General features: G+C 39.4%; 1 protein-coding gene across 17 annotated transcripts in view; it reads left to right on the forward strand.

Annotated features, from left to right (window-relative positions):
• Positions 1 to 16,801, forward strand: part of FHOD3 (formin homology 2 domain containing 3) — a 383,672-nt gene that overhangs the window by 216,198 nt on the left and 150,673 nt on the right. For all 17 annotated transcript variants that reach the window (XM_071736789.1, XM_071736782.1, XM_071736783.1 and 14 more), the window contains exon 6: positions 13,302 to 13,396. In XM_071736789.1, coding sequence (XP_071592890.1) covers positions 13,302 to 13,396 — 95 coding nt within the window. The remainder of the gene's footprint in view (positions 1 to 13,301; positions 13,397 to 16,801) is intronic.

Raw genomic sequence — 16,801 nt, forward strand, 5'->3', positions numbered from 1 at the left:
AAAGCAGCACTAGAAAGAGCACGAAGGTTTTGTGGGGACAGGGCCATATAGTCTGGAGAGTTTCTCTTGAGATTTATGTCGTTTGGAGAAGCATTCTGGCCCTGAGTCTTTCTGTATGTTAAACTTGAAATGAGATTCAGGAAAGGGGGAAAGAATAGACTTTATTTTTTTCATGCCTGTACCAGCAGTGTTGATTCTTCCTCTCATCACTTCATATTTTGTTTCTTTTTGTAAATTCACATGGATTGGATGCATTTTAGGCAACTTATTTATGTTACCAAGTTAGCAGCTCTCTCACAAGCTGATAGGCAAATGTGGAGACCTCAGAGGTTCACAGAGAACAGTATTTTGGTGTCTCAGCTCTTCTCTGGGAAGATGTAAAATAATTCAGTAGCACTTATTATGCAGTGGTTTTGAAATAATTTTTTACAGGTTTAAAACAGCTTTAGTACTGCCGTGTTGATTTTGTAAAGCTCTTTAAGTTTTTTTTACACAGTAGGAAGCAGCTGTCCTTATTTAACTGATAACTGCTGTTAACATTGTTTTTTCTACTTTTTGACCACAAAATGTGAATTACTGGCTTTCAGGGCTTTCTGTTGCTCTTGTACTTTGAGCTAACATAAATTTGTTTGGATTGAGCAGTGAGTCAAAATGAGTATATTTCAGTTCTCCTTTATTTCCTTCACCAATAAAGCAACTCAGGTATTTTAATAATTAACTTTTCCTTTATTTGTACTGTATGAAAAACCTAAGACTACCCTTCTGGCTTGAGCAGTCAGAAGGGATGAGTGAAGCTTAAGTCCATGTTACAGCTATGAAACAAAGCTAACAGTAACTCTTTTGTGAAGGGCAAAGACTCTTTCCACTGAAGACAGCATAGGCCCACTTCATATTTCAGTTTTATGTATACACAAATGAATATTTTTACCCTATTTTATTTGACAGCCTCTCATTTTAGAAGCCAAAGGTGTTCTAGCTGGCAATGATGATCAAAGGGTTAGCAATTGCTGCTTGCAGCCTTTGCCCAGATGTAAGGATCCCAGCCCCCCAAAAGGGTGGGATATTTGTTGAACAGATGCTTGGAGCAAAAGATGCCCTTCCAGGGCAACTGGGAGGCTCTAGGAGCAGCAGCCTGGAGGTTGAGTGGCCTGGAGCAGATCAGTGGGCTGTTGTCTCTCCCCATCTCATAATCTTCTCTTGCCAGAGCGTGCAAATAGCCACAGAATGCTCTTTGTTCTTTAAGAGTTCAGACAGTGAGAAAATTTTGGAGTTTGGTGACATGTTAACAGCACTGCTATTGAGGAAACAGTGATAAAAAGGAGTTGCCCCAAAAATGGAGAATTGATCAGAGCTTGACAAAGCTGCAGGTGGTGTTTGATGGGTGATATTTTGTGGAATGTAGGATTCAGCTTGTGGATATCAGAACTCTCTGATCTGCGAAGTGGCTCTGAATATTTCTACTCAAATTCTTATCCATCTGAAATAATTCTTGCTTCTTCATACTCCTAAGTATTGTTGCAATTATGGTCTCAACTTCTACAATCATATCTGGTAAACCAATTTCTGACAATGTGACTTACAGTATAAGTCAAATGTTTTGAAGATGTGTTTGTTGTTTTGCTTAGAGTGTGTAAACAGTTAATAAAAATTTTTAAAATAACATAATGCATACAATAAAGCTTCCAGTCCTCAAAGTTCAGGGAGGAAAACAGATCACACATTTTAAGGTTCCTGATGTGGGAGGAGAGATCTTAACTGAACCTCTCGTATAGTATTAGTAGGTCATGTAATTGCTAGGCAAGTAATTACAATTCAGCTTTTAAGGAAGTGCCCTTATGTTCCCTTTTCCAGGGTGTTCCTTGTTTTCTGGGGGGGTTCCCATACTGCACAGGGCTTAACCTAACTCAGTTGCAGCCCTTCTCCAGATAATTGAAGTGCTATTATATCAAAAAGTATTCTCAAAAATCAAATTGTCAGCCGTCTCAGATGTGATATCAAGAGCTAGTGAAAGCTCTGACTTCTCTGCAGAACAGCAAAGAATAATTTTTTTACTTCATTGGTGTGCTATGCAGAAAATTTATTCAGACCTGTGAAGCGCTCAATATATTGATGAATATTATAGAGTCCTGTAGGAAATGAAATATTCTGTCTTCACAGGAGGTTTGCACTAAAAATGCCTAGGACCACACACTGAGAAAGTACTTTTTACACAATATTTCACAGCACTTGCTTTGAATAAAGTAGCACTCCAAAGCTCCAAAATAATGTTTCTTAAAATTGATTTTGATGTAGTTATGTTTGTGCATGATGTAGGCTGAATGAAGTTTCCTTCAGGAACCTAAATTCTGCCATTTCTTGAATTTTAAACGCTCAGATTCTGTATGCCTAGTGTTCTTTTAACTTCTAAGTACCTAGAAATGGTTAATTACCCCTGGTGGATTTATATTGACCAGGTCTAAGTACGCCGTAGATGCACGGACTCCCATGCCGTTTGTGCACAGATGGTTTGGGTTCAATCCACAGCTCCTAAAGGAGGAGTGTTGCACAGAAGTGTCTGTGATACTTATAGGGCTGGTTTGGGTCTGTAAGTAATTTAGCAGCTTCCATGTGGAGCTCAAGGTTATTTCTCACAGAGCAAACCTTGGCAACCTGGCTCTGAGCTGCCTTAACAGATGGACCTGTGAAACTTTGCTGTCTCCCGGTTGCTTCTGCACCATCTTCTTCAGGGTTAGTGTTATCCAGGCATCCCAGTCCTGTGTAACGTCTGCTAATGGGGTGCTGATGAATAATAGAGTCATAGAAACAATCTTGCATTCATACTGAGCATTACCAGTAGTGCTATGGTCACTGATTTTTAATAATATCAAGAAAATGGAATAAAATCACAAAAAAATATTTTGGAAAATAAAATGTGGTTGTGCAGCTGTGTTTCCTATTTACATAGTTGCTGGTAAATAAGAAATTTAGACTGTCAAACTTGGATAAATCTATCACTTTCATGTTCAGCCAATACATGATTATCTCTTCCTGCCACCACACCATTGCCATGTATTCACCAATGAAAGACCTCACATTTTTAGGTCAGTTGACACTTACACTCCCCAGATATTTTTCTTGTGTTCTGAATCTGTTTTATTTGCTTTTTTTATATATGGTAAGGAAATAAACTTAAAAGTAGAGATTCTGTAAAATGTAAATTGGTTTGATCCTGGCTCAGACCAGGATATCGTCAGTCAGAAATTATTTTGTAGATGTATCTTTGCCTGAAAATTTTGAGAAGCGCAAAATAATGGGATTGGTGCACACTCTGTGAAGCTATTGAGCTATCTACATTCTGTCAGAAATTAAAAAGTCTGAGCATGACACTGATGAAGATGATTTTGCTATGTTTCTCTTTAAGAATTGCTGTAATAAGATGGGATTCAGTAGTCAAAGGAGTTCTCACCCGTCACCGTGCTGAAGAGGAAGAAAAAAGGATAGAGGGATTAGAAGAGAATTACAGTTAATTTGGAAGGAATCTTTGCTCATTATCTGAGATGAATGAGCAGAGACACAAAACAGATTATCAATCGATATTTTGGAAGAGTGCGAGCTCTGTTCTTAAAGGGATTTGTAAAGATGGCTCTTCCCTGCACCTTTTTCTCATGGGAAGTCCACTTCAAATGGCAGATATGAACTTGTGACTTGAGCACATTCTTTACTGTGGGATTTGAAAGGAGACCGTATAACCCTAAATTTCACATAGCAGCAGACATACTTGAAACAAAAAGAATAGAAAGCACATTTAATGAAGTGTTGTATCAGTTTGCTTTCTAGTGCTGACTTTGGCTTTGTTTAGCCAGTACTTAAAGAATAGAGGCTTTCATTAATTTGCCCTAACAAGCATAAATTCAGGAGATGAAAGGGAAAGCTGTAATGGCACGCACATGTCTGCAGGGTGGAGTCTATCTGAAATAGGAGAGACAGGCTAAGCTGTCTGAAGAGCAATAGTTATGTGAAAATATCAGGAATTCAGTTTCAGCATCCGTAACAGTATAATTACGATGAAGAAAATTAGAAGGATATGCATGTTTTTTCTTAAGAATCACTTGATGTTCGGATGCATCCTTCGGTAGACACAGAGTCAAAGATCTTCTTGCAATCAGCTTTCATTTTCAAGCTGTTTGATTTTAATCTTTTCTAGCCAGCACATTATGATGAGGATTGTGGGACACTGTGAGACTTGGAAGCATTTCTTTGGTTTAAACAGACAATCTTCTGCCACTTCTCTTGAAACCTATTTTAATTTAGTTGCTGAACTTAAAACGTCGTAAATTTTTATTTATCCTAGAGATTTTTCTGCTTTTCAGTCAGTCTTTCCTGAGCAGGGGATGCAGCCATTGATTTTGGATGACTTGGAATATAGGTAGACAGGAAAAACGTGACTTTCTGTCCTTCTCTATAACAACCTTTAAATCAGTTGGTTTCAAGGTGACAAAAGCATTGAGGAAAAATTTATATTGAAAAAAAAATCTAAAAAGCAGAGCTCTTTACATTTTTGTCACTAGCATTTCAAACACTACACAAGCGTCCCCAGAATTATCTTAATAACTGCAGGATGTTAATTTGTTGCACTTCTGTCTATTGAGATGAAGAAAGCCAATACATCACTTCAGAGGAATTTACAGGCTTCTCTAAAATCTTGTAGCTGCTCTCACTTTAGTGACAAGTACTGGGAAATGTTAGAAGTGATACCTACTTGGCATGTCTTGTAGTGCTTCTTAAAAGAATGTTTCTTCTTCCATTGTCTTTTTCATATGGTGGTCCTTTATTGGGGAGAAGAAGGAATGTGGTGTGGAATACATTGCCAAGTGAAAAAACTATATGGGAATTAAAGAACAGGTTAATATAGAGTAAATATAGCTGAAGGCATTTACTTGCATTTATTGTTCTCAGTGTAGCACTTCCAGGGTATTCCCTGGGCACACCTTATGCTACCAGCTAGAATAAGCAGTGTTTGAATTTTACTGAAAATCGGAAGGCTACTGAAGTGCCACTTTTGGCAGCACACTTCTCCCAGCAGAACCCCCAGGATTACTATTTTCGTTGACTGTCTTTTTTTTCTTTTTTTTTTTTTTTTTTTTTGGTATTCTGTTCTTCAATAATATAGTGCATATTATTTTCAGAAGTCCGTGTTTATTGAGAATATGCCACAGTATTTGCATTTTGGAGATTAGCTTTTGGGTTTTGAGTAGCAAAACTTTGTACGTCCACTGAAATGGTTTTGTCTCCCTGTAAACCACACTGACTAGGTGTAGCATAAGTGTATTTAGTTACCTTACCAATTGCAATACTGTTATTTCAGGAGGCTAAGTTGGACCTATGTTTACCTGCTTAGAGTAAATCCTTGGAGAAGGAAGGTGAGCATGAAAAACATGTAAATGTAATCTTGGGAAATTTTAGCACTCAGGTTAACAGCGACACATTACTACATGACAACTAAAGATCATTGATCAATGTTTTTCCTTTACAAAAACTTCCTTGAAGTCCACAGGATAAAGCGATGTTTGATGTTTCAACTTGCACAGGAATTTATCTTTTTTTTTTTTTTTTTTTTTTTTTTTTTTCACTCCCCTTACCATCCCGTATTGCTGGAAATTCTTGAGTTTCCTCTTTTTGCTCCTAGGGATCTTCTTTTTCGTTTAGGAGAAATGTAAATATCAGAAAATGCACGTTGGATTTTTGTTTTGGTTTTTTTTTGCAATAAAAACTTGAGAAAGAAAAAAGCAGTCAGTAAGAATCTGTTATTTGTTCACTTCAAAACTGACAGTTTCATCCTCAAAGGTTTACTGTTATATTAACAAGAAATGCTGTTGGTAACTAAAAATGCTTGGTATGTGAACGCTTTACCCTGCTGTATGTCCTTTTTCTTCTCTAGTGCTTGTTAAACAGCCCAGCTGTGTTACCCCTTGATTCTCTTTATTTTCCACAGAGGGTAAGAACCCCAAGACAGTCTGGTTTTGTTTCGTAATCACCTCAAAGGGGCCTGACTGCAGTTAATGAAGATCCTGTTGGCATATAATAGAAAAAAACCACATTTGTTTGGTATATTCTCTCAGGGTTCTCTGTGCCCTAGGTGCTAAGGCACTCAAAGTCTGCCAATCGAAATAAGCTGAACACTAAATCTTGACTGGATTTTCTTCCAAAATTGTATCTGACTACAGTGTTTCCCAGTCCAAATGCTGAGTTCATTCTCAAAGCTTAGTTTTTTGGCATGTGAAGGAGATGCTGGAATTCCAAACTGGTGTGCTGTATGTAATTGATAATGATTGATAAAAGACAGCTAGCACCTGCGGGACCTTTCTTTGTGCAGGGTAAATAGGTGTCTGAGGAGTTCAAGAAAGGGAGCTGCAGAAATTATCTTTTCCATTCTGCAAAGCTTGGTTTGTGTTTCCCTCTTTGTACCTTCAAAGTCAGGATTAGTATTGTTTACACAGACAGAAAGCTTATGTTCCTAATGATTAATGGAGGGGGAAAGACCTTGAAATCCATCACATCTAACACATTGCCAGACTAAATTACTCAATCAGCTCCCAAATAGAAGCACTAAGGTATAGCTTCTTGAGAGTCTCACTCAATTTCCCTACTTTAATCCTAAATTTAAGGTACATTTTCTAGCTCAGTGTTGTTATTCTTTCTTGACTATGGATTAATCTTCAATTTATATTAAGTTTAATTCAATTTAACCATGGGAGGGACTAAATCTATAACTGGATGGAATAAAGAAGACAGAACCGGACTTCAGTGGTGCATAATAAAAGGACAAGAGGCAAGACGTGGGCACTAGCTGAAATACAGGAAATTTTATTTAAACTTGAAAACAAAACCAAAAAACCCATGAGGGTGACAAGAGCACTGGCACAGGTTGCCAAGAAAGGTTGTTCAGTTCACTACAAGAAGTTGCTGGAGCATATTTAGAGGAGAGCAACTAAGCTGGCAAAGGGTCTGGAGAACAAGTCTTGTAAAGAGAGGCTGAGGGAACTGGGATTGTTTAGACTGGAAAAGGGAAGGCTGAAGGGAGACCTTGTCATTCCCTACAGCTACCTGAAGGGGGGTTGTAGTGAGTTGGGTGTTGGTCTTTTCTCTCACTTAAATAACAACAGGACAAGAGGAAACAGCCTGCAGTTGCACCAGGGGACATTTATACTAGATATTAGGAAAAATTTCTTTACTGAAAGAGTAGCTGGGCACTGGAACGGGCTGCCCAGGGTGGTGGTGAAGTCACCATCCCTGGAAGTATTAAGAAACCATGTAGATGTAGCACTTCAGGACGTTCTCTAGTGGGCATGGTGGGGTTTTTTGGGTTGGTGTTTGGACTCGGTGATCTTAAAGGTCTTTTCCAACTGTGACGATTCTGTGAGTCTGTAACACAGATCTTAAAGTCTCTCTATTGTGCCAGCAATGTCAGAGTTACAAATCTCCTCCACCACTTCCTGTGGGCTTTTGTGGATGTGGAAAATTATTGCTAGGCTGTGCCTTTTAAGAACGTAGTACTACGCGTGGAGTTTTAAGGAACAGATTGAAATAATAGGTGTTGAAATACACTTGTGCTGTCTCTTTAGGATTAAAACAGTGGAAAGGTACACCAAGCTAAGAAAAGATTTTTGTTTCTTAGCAAGTTTAACTTTTAAATAACATGTACTTTTAAGGGCAAGCTACAGCTGGCCCCTGTTGTATCTGCTTGTTATAACTACAACCAGCAATGTACATTGCAGGGCCCAAGCACACTGAGGAAAGCCTTAGTGATTGAGCAGGAGAACGGTGTGTACAACCTTCTGGGTTTGTTTGGTGTTCTCCCCTGGACAGCAGCTTCTCTTGAGCCTGTAATCCAGGGGAAAATTCTGGTTGTCACCTCTGTCACTCGTTTTCAGCATTAAAAAATGCTTGAGTTTTATTTTATCTTTGTGTATTTTCCATTAAGGTAGATGAGGAAATAAATGAAGTTTGATGTGGAAACTCTGTCTCTGCAGAAGAGATGAACTTCGAACAATTCTTTAGGTCTGAAACTATTATGGCAAAGTTTCCAAATGCTTGTGAGGTATTAAAGTACTACATAAGACTAAAATGTAGACTTTAGATAGTGTCAGCTAGCATAAGAACTTCTGGACATTAGCAAGGTAATACATAGACACCTGTACGGGACTGTGTTTGTAATTTGTAGTTTATAACGTTTGTTCTATGATGGGTTTTTTTGTGAGAAATTTCAGTTCTTGCTTCATGCAGTGAATAGAGTACACAGTTAATAGGGAAGGTTTGGTACATGGTCAGTATAGGAGTCATGAAAATTAATTTTTTAGAATGTTTCAACTATATTGTGTGTGATAATGGAAAAAACAAATGAACTGAGGGTAAAAAGACACGACCAAGAAACAAGTTAGGATTTAAAGAAACTGTGATAAAACCCCCAAAATATTCATGCATTTGTGGAGAGGAATAAGACTGGTTTTATCTTCCTAGATAAAGCAGATTAATAAACAACAGAGTAAAGAAATGGGAATATAAGTTTATGAAGAGACAATGTTGTACTGAAGCTAAAACTAACCCATAAGAATAGCAACAGAGGAAAAAGCAAAACAAACAAAACCCCAAACCTAAAAATTTTAGCGGGTTCTAGCCCTGTGGAATGAGTGTGAATCATAAGGTTTGGCACAGTGCTGCTTTGTAAGATCATTTTCAGAAGCAGTGAAGAGGCCAGGTCATCTGTTTTATCTGATGTCATCTGTTAGAGGCAAGGAACTCTGCTCCAATTTTGTTAATTTCCAAGTACCTGGATGGTACAGAAGTTTTATTTTATAAAGATTTCTCATCAGGGAAAGCACTGTCCAATATCTTTGGATATTATGTAGATAATAGGCTCTCCCCTGAGGGTGTGTGCAAGCACTGTCAGTGGAAATGTTCCACAAGTAAAAGCAGAAGCTGCCAACATCCAGTGTGCTGGGGCTGAGCTGAGATGGGGGTTTTGTGTTCAGGACAGTCCCAGTTGGTAGCTGAGCTGTTGCCTCTCTGGTGAGGATGTACAGAGAAGAAGTCAGAGGTAGTATTTTTTCTTCAGAATTATCACCTACTGTGATAGAATACTGAATAACTGCATTATCTCCCTCTTGGGATCCCTCACTAGACAGATAACTGACATTTTCTTCTTGATAGGGATGTTTATTTTGATGGAATATGCCTATTTGGTGCCAAGGAATAGTGTACGTAAGCTAATAACCTTTTTCACAGATGGAATGAAGGCAGTTACATAGACCCGAATTTCTCTTTGATGGTGATAAGATTTTAACTAGCAAAGAGAAAGATGACTTCCAGCAGCTGGTTCTTGCCCATTAGTTTCCAGTTCTCTCTCTCATTCCTGCTTGTCCATTGCTGTGTAGAACGTGTCAGATGGACCATGGCTTCTGGTTGTGAGGTGCCTGAGGAACTTGGGCCAAAAGCTTCCTCAGGAACTAAAAGCTGTGGCAACAGGGTCTGGCTTTGGCCAGCTTCACCCTCTGTGTTTATTTTTGGTGATGTAAACAAATGTAGTTGCAAGATGCATCCTTGCCATAATTCTTGAACTGATGAGTGGGGTTTTGACTCCTGGGAAATGGCAACAATATAGTGTATCTGCTCGTTCTATGCTGTTGATCTCTCGCAGTTTTAGTCATGTGGTAAAATATAAAGCAGACAGAGCAGATTAGAGAAGCAGGGGTTGTGGGTAAAAAAAAACTGTTTACGCTCTGTGTGGGGAAAATAGGCTTTTAGATAAAGTGATGTAAATTGTGGTGATGCTTTGTGCTTTGGTTTTTTCCCTGTTGCTTTTGTTAACTTCATATAGGAGAGATCACATGAAAGCACTAGTGCCAATACTGGCAGGTTTTTGGATGCTTTCTTAAACCTTTTATTTCACAGAAATTTAGAAGATTCTGGCTGTTATGTCCTTTTCTAGCCTAAGCCTTTCCTAAGAAATCCAGCAATTTTCCACTTCAAAATAGCTATGGGTAAAGTCACACACTACTTTCACATAAGATTAAGGGTTTCACAAGGGTAGTGGGAACAAAGAAATTCCAAATGAAGTCTGCTCCATATTTAAAGCCCCCTCTCCCTTACCCCCTGTTGCACAATAGCAAACTTTCCTAATGCAAGTAGGTTGCTGATATACTTCCAAAAAGAATTCCAGTTAGCTAAGGGCTGAGAGATGGGATTAAATGGATTAAATAGCCTCCTCGTTTTTCAGTGGAAAAAGAGGAGTTTGGTTGAAGGCACACACGAATGAAAGCTTAAATTATTTTGAACTACTTTGGCCTTCTGAAGTACCTCAGATTGCCTTGGCCATCAGATGAGGCCCTGCCTGTGGGGCTGGGCTGTACACGCAGGCGCGGGGCAGCGAGTGCGGGGTTTGTGCTGTGGCTGCAGCCACTTCTGCAGACTGCAGGCTGGCTGGGAGGGAGGCCGCAGGCTGGGTTGAAAAGCTGCAGATTATAAAGAGGTGCAGAGTTGTCTGTGGCCAGTCTGTCCCCATTTACTGCAAAACTGCAAAACCCAACTGCAACCCTGGGATAGCCCGAGGAGCTCCAGTCCACCAACCTGCTCTTACACGAGCATTTCTGGTGGCTTCTTCCATTGTGTGGTTACTAGGTGTTACTTTTTCTTCCTCGGCAGAGACACTTGATACAGTATGAAAACCAACATTCTCCTTTCTTGGCTTGTTTTCCTAAGAATTTTTCAGGCAGCTGCTTTGTACGAAGTACATACAGATTCTCCCTAATTTACTCTTCTTCATAATGAAAGCTGATTTCTCCTCTACCCTTCCTATTATGTCTTATCTCGCCTATCGTGTCTTGCTTTCTTTTTTCTGAACCCTGAGGACAGGAAATAGCAATATGAAGCTCCACGCCACAGGCTGTCAGCAGCTGATAACTTTCTGTATGGTGAATAATTAATTACTGGAGTCATGACTTGTATGTGGACAACAGGAGTCCATAGCAAACCTGTCTTCATGTGTGTCCTTTGTGATTCTTTGTCCTCTGAAACCTACTGGTCATTTGTCCAAATGGAAGCAGTAGTGGGGTTTTTTTCATCTGTTACTAATTTTTCACCTATATCCAGAAGACCCATTCTGTTGCTGGAAAGATAGAGATCCTACCGTATACTTCAGGAAGCATTGATAATGAAAAAGAAAAAAAGGTGGTGGCAGCGGTTGTGGGGGGCAAGATTAGTAACATCCAGTGAAAATTGTCAGGAATCCCTAAAACTTTTTTTGGCTCCTTTCTAAGGTCTGTTAACTTGCCTTAACCTATTACTGTTAAGAAGAGTCACATCTATAGGGGCTAAAGACTAATGCATCCCAGATCTTACTTATGCACCCACTCTAACTGGTCTTAAGTATAAGCAGCAGAGTAATTTTGTATTGTGTCTATGTTTGCCCTTTAAAAGCAGGCTTCATGCTGATTTTGTTTCTGTATTAATTTGGAGGGCATGCACCAAGAGTAAAATTTGTTTCACATTTGTTTCAAATTCTAATCAAATCCCTTCACCCCAACCAAAGAATTTGCACCAAAAAAGAAAAAAAAAAAGGGGGGGGGGGGGGGAGGAGGAGGGGGGCTGGTGACCTTAGCATGACTGGATCTTATCCTGATCAAGGGCCAAATCCTTTTTGCAATGAAAGGAAGTAAAAACAAGAATTAAGAACTTTCTCAGATTACTGCTGGGATAGCAGTGTTCTCCTCTTTCCTTTACCTTCAAGGAAATGCTTCAAAGCAGCCCTTTATCCAGGCCACATAAATCTTATCTCGTTTTACTGACGAGGTTACATCTTTCATTTTACCTTAACACGTGGGCCTGTGTCCCTCCCACCTGAGTTTATTCATCTGAGACACATGGCTTCAGAAGGTGGTGAATGAGGGCTTCCTGCTGAAGAGGAGCAGAGACAGATGGGGATACCCCAGTGGCAACACAGCCTGCCTAAGATACAAGTTATCTCCTTACCATAGTCCTCTTGCTTGCCTTTTCTCCATCTTTGTTGACCATGCAGAGTGACTTTACGTCTAGCTTGGTGTCACAGATTAGATAAGGAACATAAGTATCTAAAATCAGTACCTGGTGGTTTTTTTAACTCTAAGTCAATTAACTAGAGCAAAGGAAAAAGGAGGAGGTGAAGTAAAAAAAGAAGTTCACTGCTTAGCTATAGGGGTACCTAAGTTGCTTGCCTCACATTCTAGTCTTTGAAAATCTGCCCTAAAGGAAATACTGCTGCACTGTGCAAAACCCGTGCAAAAATTAGTTAGCATTCAGAATGTCTTTGGAAGATTAATAACGTTGTAATTTTCCCCACCCTGTAGGTTTTTTCCCTTTTTTTCTTCCATAAAGCAGAGGGGCTCATCATGTTGTGCATTAGATAATTGAGTTGTTATGCCAACAGGCTGTGCTGAAAGGTGTTACATCAGTGATTTCTTTTTCATCCCACTGTGCTTTGATCTCCTGCTATAAAGCAGAAATATCTAACAGTGGAAACTTTTGAAGATGATAGATGAATTTTGCTAATCCACTTTTCATAATCCGAATGAAAAATGTCTGGCCCTATCAGTCAGAAAAGATTTAATAACTTGTCTCTAGAAAGTCTCATCAGGATTGCAAACTACAGGATTAGTGTTATGAACTATTCTACTAAAATGTTCTGATATGTTGCTGTAAATGCTTTAGAATAAATTAATAAAGATCATTCTCGGTTGACCATGCTTTAATAGTTGTATTTGCTCACTAAAATGCAAACCTCATTTGCAAGAGAGCACTGTGCAATGATGAGTATTGGTGTAAATTGCCCTGCTTCCATTTTATGTTAATGGAATTCACTGACACAGTCAATCCAAATACACTTATTCCAAACATGTGGTGCTGAAACAAATGGTGGAAGTCTTGGGCTCACAAGATACAAAACCTTGTAGCTGTTGGAACTGTTGACACAGTAAGCAGTAGAATATGTAGTAGTAGTAGTAGTAATAAGTAGAATATGTTTGCATATTTTGGGTGATCAAATGGTGCATCTTCTAGGAGGGAACAAGTGCTTATGTTTGTCCCTCGATTAAATTTGTAGTTATATCACCTAGATAAAGTCAGTAAATTTACTGCAGTGTCTCTGGATTTTGTCCATTTGCCTATATATCTTTCATTGGTTGAGCTCCCATGTCTCTGGAAAACTCTGCTTGTAGAAAAGTGCCAGCATTGCTTAGGATTATGAAATGTATTCACTAGGTCTGATGGTTTTTTGTCTCTTTTCTTTAAAATAGCTTTGGGCCAGATTATGCTCTATGTCGATGGCATGAATGGAGTAATAAATCATAATGAAACCATCCAGTGGCTTTACACACTTATTGGGTCAAAGGTAAGACACTCTCTAAAATTTGTATGGTTTTTTATGTTCTTTAAATGTGTTTTATATGTATTACATATGCATTTAGAGTGTAAACGGAGTGTGTATTAGGTTCTAAATAAGTACGTAAAACTTCACAGAAATGAGGGACCACTGAGCTGTCTTTTCTTTTCTACTATTTTTACCCTCCTTTGTGCTGCTGGCACATATGCTGCTCTTAACAGCAGTGGTACCAAAGGCACTGTGATTATTCTCTGTGCTGCCATTGCAATTGACCATAGAGAAGATTTTTTAGTCTTACAATTGCAGTTTCCAAGGCATTCTTCAAAACCACTGTTTGGGTCATTTTGTGCTGCCTTTCCATTCTATGAATGGAAATCCTTTTCTACAGTTTCACCATGCCACACTGCTAAACTTGAGCAGTAGAGGAGAACAATTCAGAGTGACTTCCTGATTAGAACAGAATAGAAACAGAATGAAATACAAGGGAATAGTTCAGTTGGAAGGGACCTACAACAATCCTCTAGTCCAACTGCCTGACCACTTCAAGTCTGACCAGAAGTTAAAGCATGTCATTAAGGACATTGTCCAAATGTCACTTAAACACTGACAGGCTTGGGACATCGACCACCTCTTTAGCAAGCCTGTTACAGTTTTTGACCACCCTCTTGTTATAGAAATGCTTCCTAGTGTCCAGCCTTCTGGCCTGAAGAGCCTTAGAAGATAAAGTCTGGTACCTGCCTTCAGGGAATTCTTTGTCGTTCCCCGTGTACAAGGCAGCAAAAACTCAAGGCCAGAATATGTGCTGCATTTGTTGGTCTTCTCCTGTGGATTAGTCATCTGCATAGTGCACCACCCACTTTTAAGGCCATCTTTGCTGGAAGCTGAAAAGGAAACAGAACACATGTTCTTTTGGTGAGCCATTCTGAAGGGCTGTAGGGTAGGTAAGGCCACAAATACACCATTCTCCAGGCTGTTGGCTTGGCAGCTTTAGGTGCTTAAGTAAGGCCTGCAGGGACTGCTGCTGCTCTTGCCAGGCAGACTTTCTTGGGATAGATTTGTATGACACAATAGCTGGAATAGGGCATGTTAGCTGTTGTTAACAACTATGAAGCTGCCATAATTGTTGTAGTTGAATCCATAGTTAGAATTACTATGACAGGATCTTTTCTTCCTCAGGTGTCTGAGGTTGTAAAAAGTTGCTGCTGGATATTGTACTACAGATGCTGCTGTTCTCCTTTCCCCTGATAGCTTTCATAACACAAGGAAAAAGAGCTCAGTGTCCCAGGAGCCTTTTTCAGCTGCTAGAGGGTTTTTTTCAACAGTGCACAAACTTCATTGCTGCAGCAGATTATCAGCTCAGAGAACAGATGCTGCAATGTTGAAAGAACTGATTTGTGTTGGGTTGATGTACATATATTGGTAGATATGTAAGAGAAAGATAATTACGGTTATCAAATCTCAGGCTTGCATAGCATGGTTCATGATTGGGCGAAGATAAGGACAAACTTTTCCCTCATGTGAAGTGTTCTACTATTGGCTGGGCATTATGTTGGACAGTTTGCCCTCTTGAAACAGGAATGTTATCCATAGCTGGAAAAAGAGTGCAAGGTGAAAGAGAAATGGTTTGCTTGGTATAGATCCTCGTTTTATATGGAACAGATAAAAGAGACAATCAAAAAAGGAAAAAAAGCATTGCTATTTCTGTGATTATATTAATTCTTTAAACCATCTAATGGGAGTGGGATGAGGAAGAAGCACAACTGTATTGCTACCTTGCAGATTAGATTTTGTCTAGATTTTTGTGACCAGAGTCCTTTACCTCTCAGGTCCTTAAGCTCCTGTATCCCTCCCCCATCATGAGCTTGAATTATTATGTCCGTGTCCTGGCTCAGTGCCTGCAGCTGAGGAATGCAGGCAATGTGCATTGAATAGTTTGGTTTCAGGTAGCATCAAAGTTGCTTTTTCATTATTCCCTGACTGTTGAAAAACATCTAAGTCCCTGCCTGTGTGCCAGAAGTTAACTGAAGGTATGGCAGGCTTACTGTCAGAGTGTGGTGGGGCAGCTGCTTTATCCAATTAAAAGTGGTTTTGACTTTGTGTGAGAAAAGAACCCCTGGAATTTGCAGTGAACTTACGGTCTAACTTGCAAACCTACAATTCTGGTGCCTTCTCCACAGCAAAAAATATGTTAACACTGTCAAACAAAAAAGGAATAGCAAAATTTCCAACTAAGTCTTGGAACAAATTTCTTTAATAGGATGCTCTGCTCTATTTGCCGAGGACTGCTGGCTTTGTGAGCCTTGCTTACTTCTAGTAGTGTACTACTACATCTGCTTGTCCACTGCAGGGCATGTGCTCAGCAGAGGAGCTTAGGATCTGTCATACTCAGTGCTGCAACAGCTATAATTCTGGCACCCATCTCCACGTTCACTTTAGTCAGCCAGTGAGACATCTGTATGGGGACGGGAAATAAAATTTAAAATTGGTGAGAAGAAGGACTGTAAGCAATTTACAGACTGTAAGCCTGTCTAGGTTGTTGTCATCATGTTCCTTACTATTGTTATTTCTTCTGCAGTTTTAACCATCTAAGTATCAACAGATGTTTATATGGGTGGATTATCAAAAGTTGCTGATAATTTTAGCGCTCTGACTAAATTTTCTCTAAACACTCTTTTAATCATAGGAGGTGATTAAAATTCCAGCAGCATGAGTGCATTAGTGCTGTTGTCCTTGTGACACCTGTAAGAGGTGTAAGAGACACCTGTGGTATCACTGTGAGGACCTGACAAGCAGGAAGGAAGTTAATCTTAGATGACTCATTTGTTAGGGGGGAGAAAGAGCCTCCTCTTTTGAATAGGTATTATGTAGGTGGTAGACTGGAAATTTGAGGTTTGGAGTACCCTTCTTCTGTCATGTTATTTAAAGAGAAGAGCATTGTTAGCAGCTCCCAGGCTCTTAGGGCCACTGCTGGTCCTTTGCAAGACAGGTTCAACCATGTGTGAGACCATGCCAGTGTGTGACAGTAGCCTGTCACAGTCTGGCTGTAGACTGCTTTCCAGTCCTCAATGGCTAATAAATCCCTGGCATAAAGCATTTACTGCATAATTCCAATTTAAATGTACATTACTAGTATTGCATCATGATTTATATAGGCAGCAATTCATCAGTCTTTCTCTGTTCAACAAAGCATTTGAGTATATACTTAATTATAGGTGTATGGTTACATGTTGTTGGCTTCCAGGGAACTTTAATACATAGCTGAAGTCAGCAGTGTAATGCTGTAGGAGTGTAAAAGAGGGCTACAGTGGAGCCAAGGCTCTGACCATCTTATTTATATAAGTGAGAAGTTATGTAAATAGGAAAAATCTGTGGCAATCAGGTTTTCTGCTAGCATTTGTTTGTAGCGTGGATCGT

The sequence above is a fragment of the Heliangelus exortis genome, chromosome 2 (genome assembly GCF_036169615.1).
Source record: "Heliangelus exortis chromosome 2, bHelExo1.hap1, whole genome shotgun sequence".
Classification (NCBI taxonomy): Eukaryota; Metazoa; Chordata; class Aves; order Apodiformes; family Trochilidae; genus Heliangelus; species Heliangelus exortis.